A 16,206-nucleotide genomic window follows, 5' to 3' on the forward strand; every position below is an offset into this window, starting at 1 on the left:
TTTCTTTCTTTCTTTTATTTTTATTATTATTATTATTATTTTTTAATTTATGATAGTCACACAGAGAGAGAGAGAGAGACAGGCAGAGACACAGGCAGAGGGAGAAGCAGGCTCCATGCCGGGAGCCTGACGTGGGATTCGATCCTGGGTCTCCAGGATCGCGCCCTGGTCCAAAGGCAGGCGCTAAACCGCTGCGCCACCCAGGGATCCCTCTTTCTTTCTTTTAAAGAATAAATATCCTATGGTCCTTTTTTTTTTTTTAAAGATTTTATTTATTTATTCATGAGAGACAGAGAGAGAGAGAGAGAGAGAGAGAGGCAGAGACACAGGCAGAGAGAGAAGCAGGGTCCATGCAGAAAGCCTGATGTGGGACTTGATCCCAGGACTCCAGGATCATGACCTGGACTAAAGGCAGGTGCTAAGCCACTGAGCCACCCAGGGATCCCACCTATGGTCCTTTCTTTTCCCCTCAGCTTTTCTGACATATCATGGACAAATAAAATTGTAAGATATTTAAAGTGTACAGTGTAATGATTTGATATACATATATCTGTGAAAGGTTTTCCCCCTACTAAGTTAACACATATGTCATCTCTCATATTTACCTTGTGTTTGATAAGAAATAACAGCCTTCCCTCCAATACTTGTCCCATTGACCCTTCAATTTTGATTCAGTAGCTTCTTTTAGGGGCACCTGGGTGGTTCAGTGGTTGAGCCTCTACCTTTGGCTCAGGGCATGATCCCAGAGTCCCGGGATGGAGTCCCACGTTGGACTCCTTGCATGGAGCCTGCCTTCTTCTCCCTGTGCCTGTGTCTCTGCCTCTCTCTGTGTGTCTCTCATGCAAAACTAAATAAAATCTTTTAAAAAATAAAAAGAACAGTTAAGTTCTACTCTCTTAGCAAATTTTATTTATAGAATATGGTGTTGTCAACTGTAGTCATCATGTTATGTTAGATCTTCAGAGCTTAATCATCTTATAGCTCAAAGTTTGTATTCTTTTATCCACCTCTCCCTATTGCCTACCTTCCCCCCAATGCCCAGCCCCTGGCAACCACTTTTTTTTTTTTTTTACCGTTTTTATGAGTTTGTCATTCATTCATTCATTCATTCATTCCACATATAAGTGATACCGTGCAGTGTTTAACTTTTCTCTGTCTGGCTTATTTCACTTAGCATAGAATCCTCCAGGCTCATCCATGGTCTCAGGCATCTCGAATAGGCTCTGAGGTGTTTTAAAATGACAACTTATCCTCTCTGACAGCAAATTACTGTTTTATTTGCTTTTGAGGGGGGATTTGTGAGCAGGGCAATGGGTAGTTCAAAGACTCTTGCATTGGTGAATCTCTTTTAAGAAATTATCTCTTGAAAAGTCAAACAGCACAGCATCATTACAAATGAGATTTCATCAGCGCAGACTGCCGAAGAGGCTCAGAAATCAATAGTTCTCTTTTTTCATGCACAGCTACGGTTATGACTTAAAAAAAAAAAAAAAACGACAGAAATATTTGTCACAGTAGCTGCTATGTGGCATTACCGGGTCTTAATCTGTGTGCTAGCGAGAGAATGTGTTTGCTTATTTGTTATACTCAACCTATGATAATCCTAGTTGACACTTCTGTAGTGTTTACCAAGAGGCAGGCAGATTGAAGCACTTCAGAACTGCTGACTCATTTAACGCTCACGGGAGGGTAGGCGCTGTTTCTGTAGCGCCAAGTTATCCCCATTTTGTAGATTAGAAAACTGAGGCGTAGAGATGCTAAGTACTGGCCCAAAGTCACAGGACTAGTAAATGGCAGGCTTGGGCTATGACCTCAGACGGTGTAGCTCCGGTTTGCTACCTTCTATGAAGCGAGCCCAATAACCTGAGATCTTCTTAGACCTCAAACCTGATCCCTGCTCCATTCGGTTTCATCCTACCCTCAACCTTGAGCTTGATTTTTCTGCACCTGCTGGTTAGGACCACGAGTTTGTCATTGCCTCCCTTCACGCAAGTGAAGAACTTTTCGTAGATTCGGTGGTGTTTGATTGTCAAGATACACAGTGCACACACACAGTAATATGGATGACGATCGTTTATTAAGCCAGAAAGGCTTGACAGGCCCTAAAACGAGCACCCGTTCCCCAGGAGCAGATGGGAAAAGTGCAGGGGCCGGGAGCCGGGGAGACAGTAGGGTCTGACCTCAGGCGGGCGCGCGGGCCCCGCTGTCCCCCGAGGTCGCCCCCGCCGGCGGCGCGACACAGCGCGTGGCCCGCGGGGACCTGAGCCCCGGGGTCCCTCCGCGGGTCGCGGCTCCCGGGCCCCAGCGCGTGGCTGCGCGCGGCCGGGACAGGCTCGGCCCGGGCGGCGGCCCTGCGCGCGGCGGGGTGCGGGCTGCCCGCGGGGGGCGGCGGGGCAGGGCGGGGCGCGGCGGGGCGCGGCGGGGCAGGGCGGGGGGCGCGCGGGCCCGGGCGCCCCCCGCCGCCCACCTGGCCGCCCCCGGCTGCGGCTGCCGCGCAGGCCGGCTCCCAGGCCTCCCGGCTGCAGCCCGCGGCGGTCTGCGTCGCTCGCCGGGTCGCCCCCGCCTCCCCCCGCCCGGTGCCCGTCGTGCTCGTCCCCTGCCACTCGGGTCCGGGCGCGCCGGTGGGTTTGGCCTGCGCGGCGGCGGCGGCGGCGGCGGCGGCGAGGCGAGGCGGGGGAGCGAGCGAGCGCGAGGGGCGGGAGCCAGTGCCTGTGAGTCACCGGTACCTGGAGTGCGAGCGACGCAGAGCCAGCGGCGCGGAGCCCGAGCCCGAGCCCGAGCCGAGCCGAGCCGCAGCCCAGCCCGGGCCCGCGAGCGCGGCCGCCCCCCGCCGGCGCCAGGCCCCGCCGCCCCCGCCCCCCCTCCGCGCCCGGCTCGCTGGGGTCCGGCGCCCACTCCCGGCCCCGGCGCCCGCCGCGCGCTCCCTGCCGCCCGCCCAGAGGCGCTGCGGGGCTCGCCGGGGGATGTCACAGCGGCTCCTCGGAGCCCCCAGCCGCCGCCGCACAGCCGCCGCCCCTGGGAACCGCCACCATGAACCCCCAGTGCGCCCGCTGCGGGAAAGTCGTGTATCCCACCGAGAAAGTCAACTGCCTGGATAAGGTGAGCGGGGGGCGCCGGGCCAGCCCCGACCCTCCCTCCGGCCGCCGGGCTGCACCTGCTCCGGCAACTTTGGGCATCTGGGGCGCGAGGAGAGGAGAGGAGAGGAGAGGAGAGGAGAGGAGAGGAGAGGAGTGGGGCTCCGTGCGAGCGTGGGTCGGGGCACGCGGGAGGCCACGCCAAGGTAAAGGCCCGCAGGAGGATCGGGACGGCACGCTCGGCGGGGCTGGTGGTGGGAGCCGCGGGGCTGGGTCGGGCTGCGGGCGGCGGGCTGCGGGCGGCGGCGGCCTCGGCGGAGCTGCTGCGGAGCGCGGCCCCGGGTCCGAGGCGCCCCGGCTGGATCCACCCGTTCCCCCCGCCGCGCCCCGCCGCGCCGCGCCCCAGCCCAGCCCCAAGCATCCGCCCGCACCCCCCACCCCGCGCCCCAGCGCCTCCCGCCACCGCGGCGAGGCGGGGAGGCAGATAATAATTAGGATGTGGCGGGGCGGCCGCTGCGGCATTGCTGAGAATAATCCCCGCCGGGAGCCGGCTCCGCGGCCGGCGGGATCCACGGGGGCTCGTGCACCCGGCCGGGGAATTCCGGAGGAAGTGCTGTGGGCCGGCCCCCCGCAGCCCCGCTCCTGCGCTCCCCGGGCGGGCACGGCCTCACCCTCCGGGAGAGCGACCCTTGGAACCAGCCGGGCCACCCGGAGATCCGCGCGTGGCATACGGACGCCTCGGAGAGCGCCCCGGCGTCGCGCCGGTCGTCCCGGGCTGAGCCCTCCTTTCCCACAATTTAGTAGAAGCTGGACTGGGAAGGAGGGTGCGGGCCACGGGTACTGACGGGGCCCCCCTCCTCCTGCGCCTTCGGGTTGCCCGACTTCGGTGGCCGCGTGTTTATTGAGATGCTACAGACACCGTGTGCAGGCGCTTTGCCCTGGATTCGTCTTCCTCGTGAAGCCGCGACACAGGTTCCATGTCTCCATCAGCCAGTTCAGGATTCCATTCTAGCCGCTCCCTGAAGTGCGGAAGGGATGGAGCCGTGCAGCTCTGCCGTCTGAGTCTGTACTGGTGGAGGGGATTCATTTAAAACTCAGTTTTAATAGCTGCCTGCCTTATTTACTTAAGTGAAAGTAGGCAAACACATCCACTGTTACCTACAATCATTGCGTTGTAGTGTTTTTCAAATAAGGGTGGTGACCGCGGTGCACCAAAAATAAACTCCTTTCTGTACCCACCCTGGAAAGCACTGGCATTGTACTAAACTTTTAAATTTTTTTTTTTTCCAGTATTGGCATAAAGGATGTTTCCATTGTGAGGTCTGTAAGATGGCTCTCAACATGAACAACTACAAAGGCTATGAAAAGAAGCCCTATTGTAATGCGTAAGTATTGTCAACACAGAATGCCAGGTGTGGCTTCGCAGCAGAACATGAAAGTGAGTGGATCTGCCTGTTCTGAAGAACTGACTCACGGAGTCGTGCAGGTGTGGCCCTGGCCAACGACTTGTTTATGCCACAGACTCTGGGGCCATGTACTTTGTTGAAGGGTCATTGCATTTACGTCTTTCTCAACGTGTAGGGTAATTTGTGGATGTCTTCGCCCGGGTTCGTTTTTGACGTTCACAGTGTTGCGGAGCTGGGAACGTTTGTTAGAAGCTGCAGAACTACACATTGAGAAAGTGTGGGCTCTGAAGTACATGTCAGCTTTCCATTTTAATCATATGATGTTGCCATATTGCAATTTTATATCTGAACCTAGTTGCTAGGGAAAGGAGTCTCGCTTAATCTTAGCCGAGACCACTCCAGAGATCCTAGAGCTTTCACGGGAAACTGAAGGCTTGAGAGATAGGTATTTCTGGTTGGTTAGTAGTAGGTCTGTTGGTGGGGATTAAAGAAGGTAACCTTTTTTTGGCAGGCTTTTCTCTAGGCCTGCTTTTAGACTATACTACTAGCAATTAGCTAGCGTTTATACGGTGCTTACCATGTGCCAGGCCCTGTTCTAAGTAAGCACTTTATGCATCCTGACTCGTTTAATCTTTACAGACTCAGGAAGGGGCTCAGATCATTCCTGGAATCTGGAGATGGGTAAACATTGGCTCCAAATCTCTACCTTGCTGCCCTGGGGCATGTGCCTCTCCACTTCTTGAGCATCCTTCCACCCCAGAGTGTTTTCAGCTACGTGCTCTTGGCCCTGACTGTTGACCTACCTTCTACTGGTTCCCCTGTAGGGGCCAGGCCTATTGGTCATGGAGGTGGCAGGGGATCCCTAGCCTCTTGGCTGGAATATTGCCAGAGACTCATCCTCTCTAGAGTTTTTGAAGTGGATTTGTTCAGGTCTTCTGGAGATGGAGGGCCTGTGGTTAACTGACACTTCACTCATGGGACTGTGTTTTCACAGATAGTAAATTTTTGGCAAACAAAAGTGGTGTGCTCATACCTCTCTGGTGAAGAACTTTTTTTTTTTTTTTTAAATCTCTTTGTATATCTGTTGGTTCTAGCTTAGTGCTTATAGGTAGACTAGGAACTTTGCAAGAAATCAGCAAATGGGGCACTGAACAGAATTCAAGACTTTCTTGAATAAGTGGAGTTCATAGATATGGCCTGAACTCATCAGTGTTTTTCACCCCTCCTATACCATGCCTTTTATCAGTATAACATGAAGCAAAAATGAGATTTCAGTGTCATGGTCTCCTGCTTCTGTGTCATGAGAGACTGGCTAGCCATCAAAGGCAGTCAGCAGTACCTAGATGGGAAAAAGTCTCCTACAACCCGTAAACGAGATAATTGCTCTTTAATTTAAAGGAAAGTGAACCATTTTCCCATAACTACTCCAGCCCGTAGTCTCTGATTCCATCAGGCTTTCTGGGCCACATCAAGATTCTCCTCTTGGAGTTTAACCTGGTGGTAATAATGCCTTTGGGTGGCCCTTGTAGGCCTGGAGGAATGAATCGGGAGGAGAAGAGGAAAGATAGGAGAGAAAGAAATTGAGGAGAGAACCGTTAGGTTTAATATGACATGATACATATAGATATCTAAATATATGTACGTGTTTATATACACACATACATGCACATGTATACATATATAGATAGGAAAAAGATTTGAATTAGGGTGAAAAGAAATGACAAAAATAAAAGGACAGAAAAAAAGAGGTACAACCGAAGGAGAGAGTGTTCGGTTGGTTGGGGCCACTTGAAAATTCAGTGCTTACTGTTTCAGTTCAGCCCAATTAAAAAAGAATATCAGATTTTTCAGCAAGTCATGGCTGGCTGGCTTGCACCCTGACTTAAGAGTGAACTAGTGCCCAGAACTGTTGAGTTTGGACCCCAAAACTAAAAGCCTCTAATTGTAGATGGGAAACATCCTGCTGTGTTATTTCGTAGGCCCGAGTCTTATTTTAAATACTTTGGGTATGTCTAAATCAAATGCTTAACAGATTTTCTCTCTAAACTTTCTTGTAGAATTCAAGTACTTTGATATTAGGTTTAAGGGGAATTTTGGGGACACCCTCTCAGATTTCTTGCTTCGTATGAAACCTGGTGGTTCACTTTATTGAGCAGGGCAACCTGGAAAAGACAGAAATCTAGCTTTAGTGGGTGAATGATTCGAATTGATGGTGTCAATTTGTTTAATTTAGCTTTAAGTTCATGTCACAGCTTGATATGCTGTCTCCAGAAACAGAGCCTGGCAAAGTTGCAGGTTCTGTCTGCTGTGAAGGTTCCAGGCTGGAAAGCCTCTATTCTCAACCCTTATTTTTCCAAGGGCACAGGTTGCGATGTAAACTCGCTGGGCAGCATGGATTACCCTTTGGGGATTCTGAAGCCTCCGCTCTAATCCAGGTGGTGTGTGTCTTTCAGTTGCTCCCTGTGGTCTTGGCCAGAAAGGTTGCCATAATTTCTCTGGGTCAGTGGTGGAAAATTGATTCTCTGAAGCATACTGTTAGGCGAAAATGAAACATTTTGTGTCCATGTAGAACAATATTTTATCTGTACCCAGTTTGGCTCAGGAGTCAGTGTATGTCCACAGTTTAAATGAAAGTAACTATTCTTCCGCCTTGCAACTTGATATTGTGAAAATTTTCATATACACAAAGTGGTTGAAAGAATGATACAATTGACCTCTGTATATCTTCCACGGAAATCCCACTGTTACTAACATTTTGCCACATTGGCTTCATATTTCTATTTAGTTCTAATACACAAATATATTTATTATTGTCAGACCATTCGTCAGTTTCATGCATAGAGTTAGTTTCATATGTGGATATTTCATCCCTGAAAACAAGTGCATCATCCTTGTACTAAGAATAAGGATATTTTCTTAACGAGTCATAAACCCATTGTCACGCGTAGGAAAGTTAACCAAAATTTCAAAATATTGAAAATCCTGTCTATTTTCACATTTCCCCCATTGTCCTAAGAATGTCTTTTATAGCTGCTTTTTTCTTTCTTTCTTTTTTTTTTTAATTTTTAAAATTTATTTACGATAGTCACACAGAAGGAGAGAGAGAGAGAGAGAGAGGCAGAGACATAGGCAGAGGGAGAAGCAAGCTCCATGCCCCGGGAGCCCGACGTGGGATTCGATCCCAGGTCTCCAGGATCGCGCCCTGGGCCAAAGGCAAGCGCCAAGCCGTTGCGCCACCCAGGGATCCCTGCTTTTTTCTTTTTAACCCAGGATCCAGTTAAGGTTCATGCTTTACATTTAGTTGTGAAAACAACTTTTTTTGATTATTGGAGTTATTCAATATTTAATTTCATTTCTGTTGATTTACATAATTTGTCAGAGTTTCCATGAAGAAGAATTACATAGCATTTCTTACGAAAAAAAATAATTAAAAAGAACCGTTAAAATAAATATTAAGAATATGTTTAAAAATTTGAAAGGATAAACAGGCGTTTAAGTTTATTTTAAGAAAACATAAAAGCTTTTTATTTTAATTGATACCTGGGGGCATTTTTTTTAATGGGATGAAGTAGTGAGTATTTTCTTCGCTTTAAATATGTTGCTTGTTTATATTCTCATGTGTTTAGAGAAGAAACAAGTTTTCTATTTGATTTCATGCAAAGGAGAACACGTATAAAATATAATTTGCATAATATTTAAATTTTGATCTTTTGATAGAATGATCAAAGTGTATTACACACTAGATGTAAGATGGGCATAACACACATTTAGCTCCTAATGTGATAGTGCACACTGTTAAAATATTTAAAAACAAACCAGCGTACTTGAATACATGCCATGTTTTCATAGCCTTTATGTTTCATAAGCAGGCCGTGGATTCCTTAGCACATTCAGGATTTTTTTCATCATAGAACTTGCAAAGAAAAGGGGACTAGGCAATATTTTTTTTTTTTTTTTTTTTTTGCTAAGAGATGTTGAGAAAATAACACTAGATGATTAGACAACAAACATACCTCGTATTTGTATGTGAATTTATATGCCAAGTTAAACTACCCAACAAGCCACCCAAAGAATATAAACCCCAAGGCCATTTGACAAAAAAATTATTTAACTTATCATGCGTGAAAGTCAAAATTGCATTTATTACGTGTTTGTAAAGAACATGTCATTTCTTCATATTTTCTGAGGTATATTATAGCTTAGAAATAGCAATGTCAATGACTGTCCAGTTAATGTACTGGCACCAAAGGCCTAGTTATTTTTAGGTCAGGGGAGGGCCCAGTTAATGATGCAGTAGTTTTTTTTTTTTTTTGAAGATTTCCTTTATTTATTCATGAGAGACACACAGAGAGGGAGAGAAGCAGAGACACAGGCAGAGGGAGAAGCAGGCTCCATGCAGGGAGCCTGATGTGGGACTCGATCCCGGGTCTCCAGGATCACGCCCTGGGCCCAAGGCGGCGCTAAACCGCTGAGCCACCCACGGATACCCCGATGCAGTAATTTTAAGCAGGACCTTGGCAATAATTTCCCCCAAGTCATCACTTGTGCAGAAATCTCTTGGGGGCTGAGAATTTGTCCCGTCTGCCCACATTTGATATACCTTGTGTCTGTGTCAAATGTATCTTTAAATATGGGGCTGAAAGAACACAAATATCTGTGCTCAATATGTTTAACTATCTTTCCAAATAAGATTCCCTCTCAGCAAATAGTTTCACTTAACACGATTTTGGGTGATGTTAAAAATAAAACAGTAGGAGCTGTGCGCCGTGTTTACATTCGCTCTGCCTGTGTTAGCGTTCGTCTTGTGAATACTTATTGACTATCTATAGCCGGGGAGATGCTGAGCTAGATGCTGCTCATTATGAGCCGCCCAGAAGGGCCAGTGCCGCTCAGCCAGCCTGTCTTGAGGGTGATTATCTAGGCCAGTGCGCCACTAGCTCTCACTTACCATTTCTCTTCTGGTCAGTCCTGGCTAATGCCTTTTGCGAAGGGGTGCTCTGAGGACACGGAAGGAGATTGACTTTAAACCTGAGAGTTTTTCCACCATGTATTTCCCTTATCTCCGTTTGGACCTCTCAAACTTGGTTCTATGACCCTCCAAGGGCTTGAGTTGTCTCAAGGGGACTTATGAAATTCTTGCTATTAAGTTAGCTTTAATTAAGAACTTTTCATGAAAGGCGCTCTGGTGTAATTGGAGCTTTGAAGCAAGACAGAACTGGATTTGAATCCTGGCTCCATCATCTTTCTGCTGAGCAAGTGCCTTGATCTCTTAGCTTCAGTGTCTTCATCTGTAAAATGGGAATGGCAATGCTTACCCTTACAGGGCTGTGTGGGACTAAGGAGACCATGCACGGCAAGGTTCCAGCAGTTTCTGGCCTGTAGCAGACCTGCAGTAAACAGTAGTTTTTATTTCCTCAGTGGTACTTTTCTAAAAAAATTTTTTTTAATTTATTTGAGAGAGAGCATGAGTGGCAGAGGCAGAAGAAAAAGCAGACTCCCTGCTGAGCAGGAAGCCTAATGTGGGGCTTGATCTCAGGACCCTGAGATCATGATCTGAGCCAAAGGCAGATGCTCAATGGACTGAGCCACCCAGGCGCCCCCCACCCTTACTTTTTTGAGAAATGAGGAGGAAAAAGAGGGTAGAGGGAGAAGAGGAAGTATATAAAAGACATAATAGTTGTGCCTATTACAAGGTTTATACCAATGTTTTTCACACTGCGGATTGCTACCCATTAGAGAGTTATATCCATAACTTAGAGAGAGAGAGAGAGAGAGAGAGAGAGAGAGAGAGGTGAAGCATATCAGAGTGCATCTGACTAGGGAAATATGTATTGTTTTGGTAAACATTTTTTCCCAGTTGTGTGTGGACAGAGTGTATTGGATCATGACATAAACAAATATTTTTCCTGGAAGTGGTGGTCAAAAAAATTTGAGAAATACTAGTTTAGTTCCATATTCTTAATGCCCCCCCCCACATCGGAGAGCACTGAAAGTTGCCGATGAGGACTACCCTGTGTGCACAGAGTTCATGAATTCAGATAGCCATGGCTTTCCCACTCTGGGTGCCAACCACACCCTCTCCCATACCTCACCGCTATCAGGAATCAGCTTGGCCATCAGAGCCACCATCACCATCTGATGAAGGAACCGTGGGCTTATCTGTCTGTACCTTCTTCTAGCTTGGGGTGACTCTGAGGGCATCTGTCTTGCTCCCTCTGCATCCCTAGAGCCTGGCACTTTGCACTCAATAAAGATTAGCTGCATCAGTGAGTGTGAAGGTCATGCTGCCTCGGTGTAGTCCTGCCTGCCTCCCTAGAGAGGGCTGCAGCCCAGCCTACTTTCTCTCGAGCAGGCAGGCAGAGGGGGGCAATGTGAGAAGCTGGCTTGAGAGTAGGCTCTGAGGAACCCGAATGGTGGTGTGGTGGTCAGGTTTCACAGAGTCTGAGTACCAAGGGCTGAAGTCTCCCCGCCCAGGCTCGCCATTGCCAAGCCATAATGAGCATGGTAGGATTTCCCTTCACTGCTTACAGGCTCAGTTTCAAAACTTGGTATTGTTCTAAAAGATTCTTTATTTTTTTAAAAAAGATTTTATTTATTTATTTGACACAGAGAGAACACAGGCAGAGGGAGCAGCAGGCAGAGGGAGAAGCAGGCTCCCTGCTGAGCAAGGAGCCCAGTGGATGTGGGACTCCATCCCCGACCCTGGGATCATGACCTGAGCCAAAGGCAGATGCTTAACCCACTGAGCCACCAAGGTGCCCCTAAAAGATTCCTTCTTGATGTTCATTTATTTTCTTCTGGGTTTAATTATGATCTGGGAAATAAGATAATAATTTCTACCTAATAGGAACTCTATAGAAATTAAATAGGGGGGGGGAATAATTTGTAAGCCTTAGCACATCAAATGACACCTATTAGGTATGCAAATGGAGTCCCTTCCCTTAATTATAAATTGAGAATGGTCTCCTATTTCCCCCTTAAGGAGAGGGGGGAAGTGTCACATTGTTAAAAGTAACAATTTCTATGGAAGGATATTGTGGTTTGCAGGAGTTCTAGGTAGCATCAATTATAATATGCCTTACCTGACTTTTTAGTTACATACTACATAGAAAAAAATTCAACTTCTTGCTCCTTGACACAGACCTGACGTGGGAGGATGATAGGGTTGTTGTTGTTGTTGTTGTTTGCATTTTTGTTAAAATTGGACGATTGAAAGTGATGGGTGGAGACATTTTATTTGAACCAAACAAAAAGATTCCAGTGTATATACAAAGTGATCAGCTTCTCAGTTACCTTATTGAACCATTGATGGTATCTCATGAATTTTATTATCTTTTGAAATCATTGTAGAAGACTGTATTTACGCATTACATACTGAGTTCTGTTACATTTAAAAATGTTTAAGAAAGGGGTTCCTGGGTGGCTTAGTCAGTTAAGCGTCCAACCTCTTGGTTTCTCCTCAGGTTGTGATCTCAGGGTTGTGAGGTTGAGCCCCAGGTTGGGCTCCTTGGGACTGTCTGCTTAAGATTCTCTCTCCCTCTCCCTCTGCCCCTCCCCACCCTACTCTCTCTCTGATATAAATAAATCCTAAAAAAAAAAAAAAAAAGTGTTTGTGAAAGGCGCCTTCAGTGTGTAGTCTCTTTATGATGATGTATTTATTATGGAATGATGTCAGATGAGAAAAGATTTGGAGATGAAGCACAGCAAATATCTCCTAAATCACGGTGAAATGCAAGGTTAATGCAAGATATAGATGTGTGTGCTTAAGGGAATATTGATTATGTGTCAGCTGCCTGTGGAAAGGTGCATTTTGGTATGTCTTCTTTAAACGTTTTCAGAGGAGTGCTTTACAAAGGAAGAGTGGTTCCTGGGGATGTCAGGAGTGAGAGAGAAGCAGACATCCCTCCACAGGACACCCTCCTTCTCCAGAGCCTGAGGCCCCTCCAAACTCCTCTTTTAGAGGAACAGAAAGTTGAATTTCTTTTCCTTTCTGTTTCTGTTCTATACTCAGTGTTACTAAAAGCCCTAGGCTTGTAGCAGTGTGAGAAGTGGGGTCTAGAGTAATATTTATGAGCGGAGTACCCAGAACATTTCACAGGCTTAGTAAAAGCATTATTACTGATTCTGAACTACTAGTGAATAAAACATTGTGCAGCCTTTCTTGTCGAACTGAGGTATGGGGCATGGACAGAACCAGAAAACAGGAACTTGTGAGAAGGCCCGGGTTTGAACAGCGAGGATTGTTCCAGTACTGGAAACATATTATTAATTTTATCTGTAGTCATCTGTGCATTTTTCCTTTGCCACGTCCTTGAGGGAGTTGCTTTGTGTTCAACTTTTGTTTATTTTTTCACACTCTGTTGACTCATTCCCATTGAATCCTAGGAGGAGCTAGAAGAAAACTAGTTCGACGTGTGTATTTTTGAATAGCGTCAGATCGATAGGCAGACTGGTGGTCTGCTATACTTGTGCTTCAGCTCAGCAGTCTAAGAAGCCATTTCGACAAAAATCCTTGATTAGATCCCCTGATGCTCATTATCCATCAAAGACAGGAGCAGGTCAGCCACAGAGAGCGTGGGGAAATGGGATAGCTGTGCTCAGCTGAGGGCCAGAGGTTTGGGGTGTGGACTTAGACAGATGCCCACCAGCATTGAATTTGGTCTTTAAATGTGACTTCATTATCCATTAATTGATCAAGAACGTGACCTCCACCAACTCAGGCAACGTGCAGGAGCATTAAGACCAATGTAGTAAGCACACATGTCAGTGCAGAAAGACACATTGGATGAACAGATGTGTTTTTGATGTTATGTTTGGATGTCTGTATTATCCTCTCCTGGCTACTCTTCCCACCATACATGTGCCGGAGCCTTAAGCATCTCTGTTGTCCTCCACCCCTCCCTCGCCCTCATCCTGGCCCTGTATTCATTCCCTCAGTCCTTGCCCCTGCCCAGGCTCTCTTACCATACTTGGCCATTGATCTGATCAGTGTCCCCTAACTGGTCTCCCTGTTCCAGTCTTTCCCTTTTTGAAGGCTTTTTCTGCCGTCATACTTACCTCTTGAAATCATGGCTCTGGTGACCTTACTCCCTTGTACTAACACCTCTGATGGTTCCCCATTGCCCACAGAAAAAAAAGATTGGGTTTCTGACAGAGATACCTAGGGGTTCTTCATCATCTACCTTCCTCTGCTCACCCCTGTCTCCCCTCCTCCTCTCTGGTCACACTGGGCTGCTTGCCTGGTGCCTTCATCAAGTTTCTTCAGCTAAGTCTCAGTGTCCTCATCTGTAAAATGGGTATAATAATAGACTAGGATGAAGGATTCATTGGAGTATCCAAATAATAAGTTTAGCACAGTTTCAGGCACACAGCAAGGAGTTAATAAAAGGTACAGTTTCCATTGTTATGAAACTCGACACATGATCTGACCCTTTACTCTTGCTGTTTTTATGCCTTCCTGTCCTCCCCTCTTTTAAAGTTACTTTCATCTTTAAGGTACACAGCTGTGACAGTCCTTGTGAAGCCATCCTGAATCTCTCAGTCCATCACTGGACTCTCAGTTATATCACTTATCAGCAGGCCTACCTTGTACTGTGGCTGTATTTGTCTACCCATTGGAGGCAGTTTCCCGCTGAGAGTGGACCATAGAAGTTCACAGCCTGTGGGAGTTGGGGAGGCCAGGTCAGCTGCAAGAGCTTGACTTCTTCAAGGTATTATTTCTGGCCTCTGTTTAAGGAATTGAGAATGGGTGTTGCAATGATGCAGTGCAACTCTGACACAAACCACCCGGAATTAGTGTCAGCTCCACAAGTTCAGGGTGCGGTCTTCAACAAGAGAGATGCCAGCTGCAAGTTCAGGAGTCCCAAGGCTACCCACACTTCTGACCAACTGGCTACAAATTTGGGGAGTTCCCACAATTAGCGAATTAGCTAGAATGACGCAAAGAGCTCAGAAAAGTGCTATACTTAAGATGATTGTTTTATCCTAAAGGATACAAACCTGGGCCAGCCAAATGAGCATACACATAATAGGGTGAAGTGAGAGAGGGTCCTGGACATGGAGTTCTCTTGCCCTTGCCCTGTGGAGTCAGGATGTGTCTCCCTGTGGGCGCGTTGATGTGTTCACCGGCTAAGAATCCCCACCAAGCTTTGGCGTCCAGAGTTTTTATTGACATTTTATTACACAGACCTGATGACTTACTTATTGGCCAGGATGATTATTCAATCTCTAACCCTCCTCCCCTTCCTGGAGGAGGTCCACTGATACTGCCTGACTGAAAGCCCCAACCCTCTAATCACATGATTTTTGGAGTGGCCAGTCATCTTTTTAGTGTAATGCATGTATGGATCAAGGGCCTAGCGAATAACAAAGATATCTCCACCAACTTGGGAAATTCCAACTATTTAAAGTATGTCCCAGGAAGTGGGGACAAATGCTGGTCAAATTCTTTATTATACAACGGGTGTGCTCCTCCGTATCCTTTTCAGATAGGCTGGTTGAACTGTTGACACAGTATTGCTCTTTCACATCATGAACCTTCCTGTCCCACTACGGCAAGAATGATGATCTAAAACCCACCATATCTATTTAGTCAGTGGATAGAAGTTGGGTAAGATTTGCACACCATTTGCTGACTGCATGCAGGAGGTAGGTGGGAGGATCTACAGCTCTCTAGATTTGCTTTTCATCAATTAGCAAGTCTTTCCAACAGCAGATTACATTTTTGAGAGCAGGAATGGTCCCGATTGCCTTGGTATACTCGAGCACCTACTGTGTGCTCAGTAAGTTGCCTTCCATAGAGCACATTGCCCAGCTAGCTCTGCTGGGAATGCGGTGCCGGCTGTCTGAGCAGTACGGCTCACCTGCAGGCACCCCTAGCTGGCAGAGCTGACTGCACAAGAGGGGGTGGACTTCTTTCCAAGAGGATCCCTGTGGTGATCCCAGCTGGAGCTGGCCATGCTTAGACCCATAATATACATGAGCAGCAGCTACCACTAGAGAGTTTAGGTGAAATAGCGACATTGATTGCTGGATTATTGGCCACTGACATGCTACTGAACAAAGGATGATGGGAGTAGTGTCTACAGAGGAACTTTGTAGAAATCACTTTGTGACAACTCTGTTTTTCAAGGTCTCAGAAGTGAACGCTGTGTTCAGACATCAGACAATGTGCATATTCATTTGCATTTCCATCTTTTTTTTTCCCCCTCTGGAAATAAGTATGACTTATTTATTTACTGAAATGAAATGTAATCGGGGATTAATACATTAATTCCCGCTCAGCAACAAGTCTTTCTATTCTCTTATGGAAGAATTTAATTTTCTTTGGTGACTTGCTCCAGTGCTCTGTCTTTTCTCCCAGATTTCCAGAACTTCAAGAGCAACTCATCAAGATCTCTGTTGCTTCCCCCGTTCTCTCCCCCATGCCAGCTCTCTCTTTCTCTCTCTCTCCGTTTAAAGTCTTTTCTGTTGCCACTGACGTAGTTGTCTGATTTTCCTAACATTAAGTGAAATTCTATTTAAAAATTTCTAGATGCTTAAGGCACATAATAATTAAGGGTTATTCCTGTCAGGAATAGAAACACCATATTAGAACTGTTCTTCCTCAGAGGCTGCTAAAGAAGGAAAATCTTGTTTAGAGGGCTTGCCTCTGTGGTTTTTTTTTTTTTTTTAAATGGCAGTTATGTAATGCCAGGTTTAATTGGCCAGGAGTCAGGAAGCTGGTT

The 16,206-nt window shown here is 46.8% G+C and overlaps 1 protein-coding gene across 2 annotated transcripts in view; it reads left to right on the plus strand.

Moving 5' to 3' along the window:
• Positions 1 to 2,924: 2,924 nt before the first annotated feature.
• NEBL (nebulette) overlaps positions 2,925 to 16,206 on the plus strand; it is a 342,069-nt gene continuing 328,787 nt past the window's right edge. Inside the window, exons 1-2 of one of the 2 annotated variants that reach the window (XM_038529862.1) lie at positions 2,925 to 3,099; positions 4,365 to 4,459. In XM_038529862.1, the coding sequence (XP_038385790.1) occupies positions 3,031 to 3,099; positions 4,365 to 4,459 (164 nt within the window). In that variant the 5' untranslated portion in view covers positions 2,925 to 3,030. The remainder of the gene's footprint in view (positions 3,100 to 4,364; positions 4,460 to 16,206) is intronic. The other variant, XM_038529861.1, reaches the window with a different exon arrangement.

This window comes from Canis lupus, chromosome 2 (assembly GCF_011100685.1).
Source record: "Canis lupus familiaris isolate Mischka breed German Shepherd chromosome 2, alternate assembly UU_Cfam_GSD_1.0, whole genome shotgun sequence".
Taxonomy (NCBI): Eukaryota; Metazoa; Chordata; class Mammalia; order Carnivora; family Canidae; genus Canis; species Canis lupus.